Source organism: Embiotoca jacksoni, unplaced genomic scaffold (genome assembly GCF_022577435.1).
Source record: "Embiotoca jacksoni isolate LCO1_2020_lvr unplaced genomic scaffold, fEmbJac1.0.p SCAF_3, whole genome shotgun sequence".
In the NCBI taxonomy this organism is placed as follows: Eukaryota; Metazoa; Chordata; class Actinopteri; family Embiotocidae; genus Embiotoca; species Embiotoca jacksoni.
Genome location: NW_027185381.1, coordinates 12,223,717 through 12,236,917, shown reverse-complemented (window position 1 = coordinate 12,236,917; position 13,201 = coordinate 12,223,717). Strand labels below are relative to the sequence as shown.

The 13,201-nt window shown below is 39.5% G+C and overlaps 1 protein-coding gene across 2 annotated transcripts; it reads left to right on the top strand.

The window, feature by feature from the left end:
- The first annotated feature begins 841 nt into the window (after positions 1-841).
- LOC138206520 (transcription factor 12-like) lies at positions 842-13,062 on the top strand. 2 transcript variants are annotated; one of them, XM_069163285.1, is made up of 13 exons: positions 843-1,005; positions 3,399-3,498; positions 4,705-4,847; positions 4,934-5,057; positions 5,152-5,222; positions 5,582-5,678; positions 5,777-5,850; positions 6,884-7,060; positions 7,888-7,999; positions 8,133-8,286; positions 10,142-10,371; positions 11,405-11,581; positions 11,769-13,062. In XM_069163285.1, the coding sequence occupies exons 1-12, from the start codon at positions 937-939 to the stop codon at positions 11,545-11,547; spliced, it is 1,494 nt and encodes a 497-aa protein (XP_069019386.1). In that variant the 5' UTR covers positions 843-936; the 3' UTR covers positions 11,548-11,581; positions 11,769-13,062. The 2 variants fall into 2 exon arrangements, with proteins under 2 accessions (XP_069019387.1, XP_069019386.1); XM_069163286.1 differs by lacking the exon at positions 11,769-13,062 and having other exon boundaries at positions 842-1,005; positions 11,405-11,762.
- Positions 13,063-13,201: the final 139 nt, after the last annotated feature.

Genomic DNA, 13,201 nt, shown 5'->3' with positions numbered 1-13,201 from the left:
TTTACACAGCCTATGTTTTGTCTTTTCATTGTGAACAGTTCAGAGATTTTTCTCAGAAGTCACAGCTGTTTATTTTCTCTTGGTCACTGTAAATATCCGCTACAGGGCAGCAGACAGTGGATTTGACCTCAACTAGGAAGTCTGTTTCACGTTATACGTTAGCAGATCACTCGGACTACAGTATAAATAACCTTTAACCCAGCTGCTGGAGGAGCTTGCCATGCCACACGTGCCCTCAAATTAAGACTGGGTTCTATTTGTAAATGTAGGTCAGACAAGGGTGTGTATCCTCTGTTCACTGGAAACCTCTACCTGTCTAACAAGAGATTATCTTGGTGTCGTCATCACTGTTTGCTGGTCCTGAGAAGGGATTTCTGGGCTTGCTTGGTTATGATTTTACACGGAGACAAGATGACACAGGAATAGGAAGACGGCTCAACAAAAAAACCAAAAAAAACCCATATATAACCACATTGATGATGTCTTTCTTTGCTCTGATGTGGTCAAGTAGGTGTTTGCTCAGGCATGGGTGGGGAATTCCCTGATTATCACAAGTTTCAGTTAATTTTATGATGCCATTTTACACAACCTCCTTAACAGCCAACACACTAAACAGTAAAAACTACAGCCAAGCCATGTTCATTTTATTACAATTTTCTCGCTCTCTCTCTAAAAAAAAAAAAAGGTTTCTCATGTTATTGATGTCCACTCTTGTGCTACAGTCACAGCATCAACCCTTAGCCACCCCTCTCTGCTGCCTGAAATGGTCTTGCCCTGATTTGCATAAGTTGTCTGCGGGTAGCTGCATGACCAGCAGGGGTAGGTTAGGGGAAGGAGTGCATGTGGACTATATACATATGAGTAAAGACAAGGACAGAGGAGCTACGTGTGGACTGTATTGTGAGCCTGGAATCTTGCACTCAACCAGACAGAGTTATGTACTGTGCTCATCCTGTCACCGGCACAGGCAACAACTCATTGATGTACTGCTACAACATGAAACCAGTGAGTACATTTCTTATGTTTATTTCTATGTGGTTTTCCAGTGGTTGCATGACACTGTCAGTGTGTTTGGTGAGGATGCTGTAACACTCTGAAATTGTCTTCTCACATGTTGTGTTTGTTTGTTTTATGCGTCCAAGGTAGGTTGAACAATGTGTTCTCTAACAGATGTGATTCTACAAAGTAGAAGCAGTAAGAAATTTATTAATTTATGTCTAACTTGTATAAAAGTTGGAGAGATTGTTCTTTATCATTTTCTCTTTTTGGATATATCTTCTGTCAGACCCTTAAAGAGTTGGTGACAATGTTTTCCTATTCCACACACAGGACATTTGATAGGATATAAGATTGTTTTATATGTGTGTGTCTTGCTGTGTGTGAAACAAGGGGAGAAAGAGCTTTGTGTTTTAAAGATGTCAGTGCTTTGATGAGCTGTGTACATGGGATGGATCTTATTCTTAAACTTCAGGAGTTGCAGGTTAGGAGAGTTAATGTAAGGACTCAGAGTTTGTGTAACATTATAAGGTTAAAATCTCAGTGAGTTGTCCATTTTAATGTTTGTTTGTTAATTAACCGCATTTCTACCAAATTCACAAAATAGTAAAATTATTTGACACAAAAAGAAAAATCACAATTATTGACAAATCACACAACTCCCCGTGTACAACATGTAAAATAATAGTTGCATACAGTTATTTAATTCTGCAAGATCTCACTGACCTCTGGTTGAAAAACTCGTGTTAAAAAGGACCGGTGAGACTCACGCTTCCTGTTTGCTGAGTACCATGTAGTCAAGCCTAGCAGCACAAAACATCTTACATGAAGCAGATTGCTGCTATTTCTATTTGATTTAACCCTGCTATGTTGGAGCAGTCCCTCCACCACTGCAGCCATTATCAAAGGCAGCTTTGATCTCTGTGAGACTAACCATATCCAGACATCGTGGATCACAGAGGCAGAAAATTGGTTGCATGTGGCTGGAGTTGGCCATGGTGGAGCACAGCATAGGCCTTGAATAGCAAGTTGATATTTCACTCACCTAGCATCATAATGCTGTGTACATTTACAATGGGATAGGTGCAATAGCTGTTTGTTCTTTTTGTATGACTTTATGTATGTTTTTCGATTAAAAAAAAAAAAACTTTTTGAAATAGATGGTCATGAGAGACACTTGTTCAATCTAAATGATTATTCTAAGCAAATATTTATTTTTAGTGTTACAGTTCCTTCTTAGCTGCAAACGTAACTGCTGAAAAAAGTGTTTTCTCATTTGTGATTCCATGATTGATGGTTCCTAAATCAATGCTATGCTAAAAGAGGATGCCATGGTGACGGCCTCTCTCCAGTGGGGGCCACAGAGGGCGTGCTGGGGCGGGGGTGTGACCATTATTAACGGGTCGCCTGCTATGCTGATGGTAAGGAGGACAATTGGCTTTATCCTCTGCCATATGCTGCCCATGGCGGCTCAGACGGGCCCAGTGTCGACAGGGGCTCCTATGTTTGGCCTAGCCCACAATCACCATGGGACTCATGCCAGCCAGGGTCATAGCTGCGTGTGTGCGCTTAAATGCGTGTACTTTTGTGTGTGTGTGTGTGTGTGTGTGCGTGCGTGCGTGCGTGTGTGTGCGTGTGAGCCTGTGTGTGTGCTTACTAATACTCAAGAGAGCCTTTAATAGCCTGCTTTACAGAACTTGTCGTCCGGGTAACTGACACCCCATTGATGCTGCGCAGGGAGGTTTATTTTCATTTCCTGGGGCACATCAAAGCAATCGAGAGAGGTGCAGGTGCAGCCCAGACCTCTTGGTGTGTTTGAGTGAGGGAGCATGTGTTGGTGTGTTTTGTGTGCATATGTGCAGTTTGTGGCACTGCGCTTTAAAATTAAAAGAAAAGAAAAGAAAAAACAATATTAGCTGAAGATATTTTCAGCTGAATTCTTAAGATTTGTTTGCAGTAAAAACATTTTGTCTCCGACAGGAGAGGATCATTTGGGCGAGACGCAGTTCTCAGTTTGATTTCTTTCTGAGCGCAAATCATGAGAAGGCTTGAAATTCAATTTTATTTGGGAGGGAATTGTGTCCCAGTCTTCTGAAGCCAGCCGAACCTGATCATGATTAGGGCAGGGATTTCTCATGGTGAATGGTTCCTAAATCCGGATGAGGAGGTGCATGGATCTGCAGCTTATGGATTATCGCAATAGCTCTAAGTGTGCATCAGCTCACTGCTTTGTTTTCCTAATACTGTTGCTTCAGCTCGCACTCACAGTATTCACATGTTTGTGTCAGTCAGATTGGTTAGAGCGATATAGACACATGGAAAATGTGCGGTTGTGTACATAATCGTATGGTTCAAAGTTGTTTCCTGTCTTAGATATAATTTATCCTTTTATTTACCTTCAGGTTTATGGGCAGTCTCCCAGCACTGACAGCATCAACCAGAACTCATCTTCACATCCGTCAGCCAAGGCCCCCAACAATGTCTTCGCCAGCACATTCTTTGGTGAGCTCAGTCCCAACATGATTATGTTTATCCATCCAGAGAACATTTTGCTTTGGTTCAGTATTCATTCCAACTTGTCATCTGTTATGTAAGATGGGCCCTAGAGAAAGACACAAATACGAGACATCAAGTTCAAATAGGATCAAACAACTTTAACACATGAAGACCACTGACCTGCTTTGTCTGCTTTGGTTTCTAAATGTGCCTCAGAGTAATGTTTAGGACTTAAGGCTTTTCCTTAGTGGGTGTTTAATAGACTAATGTTATCTATTAAAATAAGTAAATTACAATTCTCCCACCCTTAACAAAAACACTGATTACAAGATATAAGAAAAGAATACCAATAAAATAAAACCAGACATTTCAACAGCTTGTAGAGTCTAAAACCCAGCCAGCAGTGGTGAGGTTGTACTGCAAAATGCTAAAACCATCATGCAAACATGCTGATGTCCAGCATCTAGAATGTTTACTACATTGGCTGTCTTAGTTTAACAGAACAGCATTCAAATATTTGCTTATTAGCACTAAACACCAGTGAAGCCGATTGGCTTCACAGGTATTTGGTCATAAAGTAAAGTACTGAACAATTGGAAAATCTGACCTGATGGTGGTACAACATGAAAAGTCAGGGGGTCACCAAAACAACTTCAATTCACTTTTGCAATCAAAATTTGGTGAAGATATAATATCTCCTTCAGTCACTATAATTACTTGGAAAATTACTCCAAAGCTTAAATATGGACCTCATGGTGGCGCTAGAGGAGAAGTTAGAGGCTCAGAAGTTGGAGTTAGTTAGTCATCTGGGGACCACCTGTTGTTAGGGTATTTCATTAGATTGTAAAACAAAATCCACTGAATGAGCTACTTTAACATTTAGGATTCATCCTCTGGTAATCATGATTGACTCATGTGAATCCATCTAATAGTTGTGGTTAAACGTATTCAAACAAATGCAATTTAAAGATTACAAGATTAGAGTTTGTGTACTATAATTAAAGAGCTCAATGTGCCCTATTAATCTGCTAAACATTGTCACACCAGTTGTATTAATTAGCATTGTCCAGCCATTTCAGGTGATTAGCTTTCATTCAATCAGTGTTATTACTTCACTGTTGCCACAGATGCCGCCTGTACAGCCTCATGTCTTTACTAGCTGTTTGAGATGCTGATCCAGTGCTTGCTATAATATATTGTTATTCATTTTAGAGGGGATGAGCAATTCACCTGACATCTGGAACGCTGTAAATGGGCTGAACCAGCAGGGCTATGAAGGTGCACTGGGAGCAGCCACAACCCACCAAACACATCCGGAGAGCTACAGCAGCCTGCAGCCAGCACACCGTCACCTGGTGAGATTTATCTCCAGGACGCTGGATGTTGACAGCAAAGCAACTTTTTCACCCTTGAGGATTAACTGTGTTTGCCTACTGTTCAGGACTACTCTCCACATTCAGTGATGGCTGCTGATATGAACAGGGGTCTTCCACCCATGTCCACCTTTCATCGCAACAATACAGTATCGCGCACTCCGTCAATCAACACCTCAGAGAACCACACTGGTAAGGAAATGGAAAAAAAAAAAAAGAGTTAATTTTCTCCTCTGATCTGATTGTTCTTCATTCTCATATTTTATGATGAATGTTTTTCATTCAGTCTCAGGTAGCCAGGGAAACGTGTCAGGAGCGTCACAGACAGGCGACACCTTGGGCAAAGCTCTGGCCTCTGTAAGTATGCAACACCTCAATCCTATTAGACCAGTTCATCTGTGCCCAGTTATGTTCAAACAGTCAGGTCACAGCATAAAGCCAGGTCCCAAGAGCCCCAGTTGTATAATGTAACACTTCCTCCCTGCCAGTAACAAGTCAGTGCATATTAAAGAAGGGCTACACTTGTGTCTTTTTATTGGCTGCTGACGAGCAAAAAGACCAGAATTGATGAGATTAGTTCAGGTTACGAGCCTGCTCCAAAGGTTATGGCAGCAGCTATAAAACCCTACACAGAAATGACAAGGTGTGCTTTTAAAATGATCCATGCCCTGGTCCGACTCCGCCTCCTCTTTCTCTCCCTCGCTCTCTGCTGTCAGATTTATTCCCCCGATCACACCAGCAGCAGCTTCCCCTCCAGCTCGTCCACGCCGGTCAGGTCTCCGTCTCCGCTGCCGAATGCAGCTGAACCCGCAGGTAAACTGGAGCAATGCATAAAGCTCGGTGCTGTGTGACTGGAACATCATTCACATTCTGTATATTCCAACCAATTCATGTTGTTTTCTTCCGCTTAGGTACCAACATGTGGCCCCGCAGTTCAGTGCAGGCACCAGTCTCACCACATTATGAGTCCTCACTTATATCAATGGTAATTTGATCTCACCTCCCTTAAGTTTAAGTTATTTATTATGTCATCAAGATAAAAAAAATGTATGTGTATTTAAATAAATTCCAAATAAAATATGAGCACTGCAGCAAACATAAAAATACCTCAAAATATCAAAACAATCAAACAAGTACAGTACATGCCTTTAAAAGTATATTTGAACAAACAAGATGACTAAAAGGTGGAACACCTGGAACAATTAAGATAATTTTCTTACTAATATAATAATAATAATAATAATAATAATAATAATAATAATATTCCTGATTATCATCCCAGTTCAAAGGTCACAAGCAGCAATGAATTGCATAGCAACAAATATTCAGATAAGACTGAAAAATGCTTACAAATGAGGGAAAACTGAAAAAAAAGCAAACCACAATGAACTAATTAACGATCTAACTAGATATCTATCTACCTACCTATCTACCTACCTGCCTACCTATCTATCTATCTATCTATCTATCTATCTATCTATCTATCTATCTATCTATCTATCTATCTATCTATCGATGAAAACATGGGGAAACAGAGTCTGATTTCGTCCAACGGCAACAGAACACCTGCCTATGAGTATCTCTCAGGCTTATTAAATAAAGCATTATATTGTTTGTTCAGGCCATACAAAAGCTAAAGTCTAAAACAAGTTCTAGTTTTATATACCAGACTTTTTGTCTGGTCTTGACTAGCTGTTTCCCCCATTGCAGTCTATATGCTAAACTAAGCTAACCAGCTGCTGGCTGCAGCATCATATTTAACACAGACATCAAAGTGGCTTCCATTTCATCGAGTGACGAGAGAGTGAGAAAGGCTATTTCCAAAAATATCAAACTATTGCTTTAAGGGAACTATGTTTGAAGATAAAACCTTGAGACTTTAAACTTATGTGACAGTTTTAGTCCAAACTAAATTCAAACTATTATTTTCTTTGGTGGGAAATAATTTGTTCTAACAGAAGGTCTTGTGTGAGTTAAAGTCAATAGATGCTGGAATCTTTGTCTCCTGTTTTTTTCAGTCTCAGGTGGAGGACCGCCTGGACAGACTGGATGATGTCATCCACGTCCTGAGGAACCATGCTGTGGGCCCCACTGCCGGTCTGCCCACCGACATCCATGGCCTGCTGAACCAGACCCACCACGGCCACCCGGGCTCTGCCAGCGCTCTACCGCTCACCTGTCACACTCCAGCCATGGTTAACAAACATTACTTTCAAGTATATAAAGAGGGACAGGGATGAGTGCATGGAAACTGGATGTTATATGTATATATATATATATATATATATATATATATATATATACATGTATGTATGTGTGTGTGTGTGTGTGTGTGTGTGCGTGTGTGCATGCGTAGTTCAGTATGTCTGCATGTTTTCCTCATGTTAAAATTGTTGTCCTTGAAATCGGAAACGGAGAACAATGGGGGAGCACCGTGATGTGTCACCCTTGTATGAAAAGCATGCAGCATGTGTGGACTGTAATTCCACGGTGGGGCGATGGGGGACGGCTGCATCCTTTACTCCCATTCTTGCATGTTTCTCTTTCAGCAGGCCAGGGGATTTTAGCCCAGCTGGAGTGGAAGTGTATGCAGGGGAGAGGGTTTTTTAGTCTAATCCTTTTGGGGGAGGGGGTATTAAATTCTGTCACTTTTATTTTTTCCAAATGATGTGTCAGTTAGGAGTGAATCATTCCTGAAGAGAATTAGGGGATGTTTAGGCAGTATATAGTTGTTTTAAGAGAGGGATTAAGATTTTCCGAGATTAAATTAAATCTGTAGAGCGAGAGATCTACTCTAGGTTACTTTGGCGATGAGAGGGCAGATGTTGCTTTTGTGACTTATTTGTCACTGGTTGGATCTAGGAGTTGGATATTGTCACTGACTGTCTTTACAAAGATTTATGGAGCCAAATGATTGTCCACGCTCAACATTTAAAGGATCCTTATCTGCCGCATACTCAACCACGGACTTGCGAATACACAAATACTGTCCTTATCTCCTCGTTCTTTGTGTTTCGTTAAGGTTGAAGCTGTCAGCATGAACAACAACCACTCAACCTTTCAGAGCCGCACACAAAATGGCCACCCGTACCCAGCCAGACAAAGGGCCACACTTCAGCCCGTGCAAGGAGGAGGTAGAGCCAAGTTTTTCCTCTCATCTATCCACCACCAACTTCATATATTCCACCTCTGCTTTCTGCACTTGTGAAGCTTTTAAACTATTCAAAGGTGTATTCTTTTTTTTATATTTTGTGTGATCTCCCACAGGTGGTCCAGCGGTTCAGGATAATCTGGATTTTAAGATGGAAAGTGGGGAAAGAGAAGAGATGATGCACACCAGTCACGGTCACAGCTCAGACAGTCAGAGATCAGATGAGGAGAGTGAAAATAAAACACAAGAAGAAAACAGCACAAGAGACAGGTAAACACTTCTGCTTTCTCCTCGGAAAAAAAATGTGCTCAGTTAGGGCTTGGCGATATATCAATAATTTATTGTATTGTGATAAGAGACTAGATATCGTCTCAGTTTGTCTAATATTGTAATATGGCATAAATGTTGTCTTTCCTGGCTTTAAAGGCACCATTACAGTAAAGTCTTTAACGACTTTGTCATTATTCACATTACTGATGCTTATTTAGCAAAAAATCTGATCATGTAAATATTTTGTGAAAACAACAGCAGCCATCCCTACAATATCTTTGCAATTTCGATATCAAGGTAATTGGTGAAAAATATTATCCTTAATGCCAAGCCCTATGTTCAGTTGTTAGAAAAATGGGTATATTTGTGTGTAAAGCCATCTGCTGAGTGTGACTGTCAAAGAAAAATTGTCCTGATTATGCAGAGTCAGGCGTTTGCACAGAGATGTTTGCGGTCTGTCACTGCATGATTAATAATCTGCAATAAAATAAATAAATTAAGGTAAACGTATAAGAGAATGTATACTGGGTAGATTTCCAAATAAAAGTCCCTCACTCAAGAGCAAGAGGAAGAGCCTTCTTGTTGTTCGGTTTCACTAATTTAAAACACTGTTAGACCCCCCCTGCTGTGAAGGACAGCTGTGTCTAGGCCAGCCTATTTAGTTCTGCCTCATATTTCTTCTTCGTGTTACATTAAGTTGCAATGAATTAAATGAGGAAGAATACGAGCATCTGCCAGGACACACGGTAAAAACATCAATGACAGGAAGGTGTATGTTGCCAGCGGGGTTAAAAATCCCAAAACACAAGTTTGACCAAATAATGGATCCTACGGCTCTCCTTAGTAGCTATTGAGAATACAAAAAAATTACTGCATCATATGTGACTTGATTAATTTGCCAATTAATTATATTGATTAATCATTCAACCAATAAAATAGGGAAGAATATCTGCTACAAATTCCCAGAGGCCAAAGTGATGTCAACAATTGTACAACCAACAGTAAAAACCCAAAGCTATTACAATTTTAAAGATAGAAAACTTGAGAAAGAGTAAATTATCACATTTGAGAAGTTTTCTTTGCTTCATAAATTAATTAAAATGATTGCATATTCATATTTTGCTCATAATCCTATCAATTAATTAACTTAGTGTTTCAAGTCTGTTTATTCCAACATGGTCGTTGATGATGGTGAAGAATGTCTTTGGTATTAGATGAGTCCCTTGAAATTTAAGGAGTCTTTGTCAGTGACTGAAACCATACTGCTCTGAACGAGTGCATGCGCTGCTCTCTTTACAGTCAAACCTCTTCATGACATCAGCTCTGATGTCTGAGTGCATGTTCTCTTTTTTATTTAGATCTATAATCTAGTTGAGTGATATCACTGCTGACATAAATGGCTGGTCTCTTGCAACAATTTTCTATTTGGCATTTTTATTTTGCTTTTTATTCAAACTGAATGATGACATAAAGAAAGAGAAAACAAGAACGTTTTTCAAATGTGACACTGACAATGGACACTGACTGAAGAAGGATATTCTAAATGTGGTTGAATGCTCGACTGTGTTAATTGTTAATTGATAAATGTGCGCCTAATTACATGATCTGTAAATGTTCTGTGACCTCAGGAGACTGAATAAGTAAATCTTGGCTCAGTAGCCAGCAGAGGGCAGAGAAATCCACAGTATAACTTCACACTGTCTTCTGTTCACCTCACTTGCTTCCACTTCAGCTTGAATGGCAGTTTTAACAACATAAATGTGCAACTTAAGAAGAGTCATGCACAACATGCATGCACACCTCACTCAGTAAAGTATCTATCTTGTATTTTTCTCATACCTTACTGCTGTCGTAGTATCCACGAGGATGAGGATCTGAGCCCAGAGCAGAAGGCCGAGCGTGAGCGAGAAAGGAGGATGGCCAACAACGCCCGTGAACGACTGCGTGTGCGGGACATCAACGAGGCCTTCAAGGAGCTGGGCCACATGTGTCAACTGCACCTGAAGAGTGAGAAGCCGCAGACCAAACTGCTGGTGCTGCACCAGGCCGTGGCGGTGATCCTCAGCCTGGAACAACAAGTCAGAGGTCAGTGCATCTTCGCTGCAGGGAGGGGCGGGAGGTGATGGGACCTGCTCTTTCTGGCACATCGGACATTCATGAAAACTAAACATGCTTTAACAGTTTCATCCAGAGACTTATCCTGTAGTCATAACTAGTAAGGCAAATATTTATGTTTTGCTTCCATTTTTGCAGAAGTTTAACCTGAATTTATTTATTTCTGTCCACATGGGGGCAGCACAGTAAGCTGCAAAGAGCAGACACTATCACGTTATAAAATTTATATGGTGAGGTTTCTGGAAAACAGTTGCCAATTTACACATTTAGCAGATGATGAGCAACATTAAAATTCATTTGTAGTCGTGTTTCTGTCGACTTGATGAAGTCTAAATTCACAATCCTTTTAGCTCTGTCTTTGAACTCCTGATGGAAATATCCGGTTGTTTAGCTGCTAAATGCTCCACTGTGGTCACAGCGTAATTACAAAGTTTGTCTGTCTGCTGTTCAGGTACTGTACAATGAGTACTTACAGACTTTTCAGCTGCCTCCTGTGGCCAAAAACATCAGTGAAAAGATATTAGAGTGAGCCACAACATTTAAATTGCCTGCCATAAAACCAAAACAAGTCAAAAGGTGCTAAAATGCTCCACAAAGCAGAGAGGAATTGCAATGTTTTGTTAAAAAAAAAAAGTCTGTACAAAAATGAGTTAATTTCACCAAATGACACTATATTGCAGGTAGTCATTTGAGCTGCTGCTAATATACATTTTGTATTTGTAAAATCAATCAAATTAATATGTTTCCAACTTTGGTGACTTCTGTGGCTGACAGCACAGCGCATTTAATATACCATAGATTAATAATGACAGCAAACTAAACATCTAAATCAGAAAACATCAGGTACTTTCCAGTAGTTTCCCAGAAATAAAATATCTACACAATTAAAATGATAATAATAATAATAATAATAATAATAATAATAATAATATCTATGTACTACCAGATGTCTCCGTTTCTTTATTTAGTAAAATTTTAACTCATTATTTGTTGAATCTTTCAGAAAGGAACCTTAACCCGAAGGCAGCGTGTCTGCGGAGGAGAGAGGAAGAAAAAGCCTCTGCCGTCCTGACAGATCCACAGTCCATGCATCTGGCTTTTCATCCCAGTCTGACAGACCAGTCAAACCCGATGGGCCACCTCTGAGCACCTGATAACGATAAATCAAGTCTATCATCACGTATGTAGCATGAACTGTTAGTCATACTAGTGTTGAACTTTAATCATTTTCCAAACTAATATGCGTGAGGTATTAATTAGTGACCAGGTGGATATTTAAAACTATATTTCAAAACAGAATTTCTAATATTTATATAAAAGGTCTCTTTTGTCATTACTTCTGATGCCACTGCGTCTTTGATGTCCAGATGTTGAATGAAGAGCATCCCTGGAGCATCCAGCTGTTTCGGATGTCTGGTGTTTCTTCTGAATTCGGACTGGAGCAGAGAGGTCGTCCGCTCCGATTACAATTATATGATGCCGTTGAACAATCGTCTCCTCACATCCCAGATGGACTTTTAACTTTGTGCCTGAATTTTACTTGTAACAGACAAATGCATTGTAAGCTGCAGATGTTTTGTACATATTTTGTATATTTATTGATTATCTTTCTGTTGGAATATATCAGAATGGATGAAACCCAGTAGTGACAATGTGTAAACTGCAGTTTGATTCTGGCTGAACCAGATATGTTTCTGACTGACTTTTACAGTGTATCACTATTTAGCAAGTGCACTCGCGTTTTCCACCGAGCTCAGAGGACTGGTATTCCCACATTTGTGTGTGTGTTCAGACAACGGATTTCTTTTTTCCTGTGGTGTGTGAGTATTGCAGGGGTTTGACCATTCTGTGAATGAACAGATCTCTAAGAATGTTCTTTAACATGTGGGCATCATCTGTTATTTGTAAATTTGTGTTATTGCACTGTTAACATGATCACACTTACTGAAATACTGGTGGACATCCCTCTTCTAATCTGTGTAATTATTGCTCTTCAGATGTAGTCAAACAAGCTCTTTGCATGTTTGAGTTTTTAATGGAAGATTTAATTTGTTTTCTAAGTTATATAAGTTATCTTTTATACAAATATTGTGAATTTAATAATGTCTCTATTTACTTTTGTCTCTGATTTTACACAAGAAGAACTTCATTTTTGTGCTGTTTTCTAGATGTAGCCACACTTCATGCTCTGAGCAATACAGTGTTACAAAATAATCAATGTCTTGTTTGCTTATCACACTGCTGAACAGATAATAGTAAAAAAGCAAAAATAATCTGAAATACTCCTATCATAACATGTACAGTATGTGTACAGTTTCAAGTAGCCTAAAGCCATGTGTCAAAATAATAATGTAGCAATAAATGTCTTTTTTCAAATAGTCTCAGTGTTCTCTAATGTGAAAGCTTGAAAACAAACAAATGCACACATTATATACAGTGTAGTGACAATTACAGTATATAAGGACATGTTAGCTTTAAAGGTTTAAAAATGATCACTGTCAGTTTTCGAAGGAATAGGAGAAGTGACAAGTAGCTGGAACTCATTATGAAATTTAAACATAACATGGCATAGTACGTTACACTTTGCACAAACTTATTTTCATAATTTATTATATACACATAAATGGTTTCCAAGGACAAAAATCCACGAGAAAACTAAAATATGCCTTCCCCAAACATTTTGTTAAATAAAGATATATATATAGGACTAGTTCTAAACTCTTGATTTTGCAAAAGCATACTCAAAGGTGCAAAGTGGCTCTATGACATCCTTCATTCTTCTGCAGTGTTCAAAATAAAG

Bases quoted from the DNA above. Each gene is read 5' to 3' on its own strand.
- LOC138206520 (XM_069163285.1), top strand. From the start codon at position 937: ATGTACTGTGCTCATCCTGTCACCGGCACAGGCAACAACTCATTGATG. The intron at 8,287-10,141 runs GTAAACACTTCT...CTGCTGTCGTAG, and splicing joins GAAAACAGCACAAGAGACAG to TATCCACGAGGATGAGGATC. The intron at 10,372-11,404 runs GTCAGTGCATCT...TGAATCTTTCAG, and splicing joins CCTGGAACAACAAGTCAGAG to AAAGGAACCTTAACCCGAAG.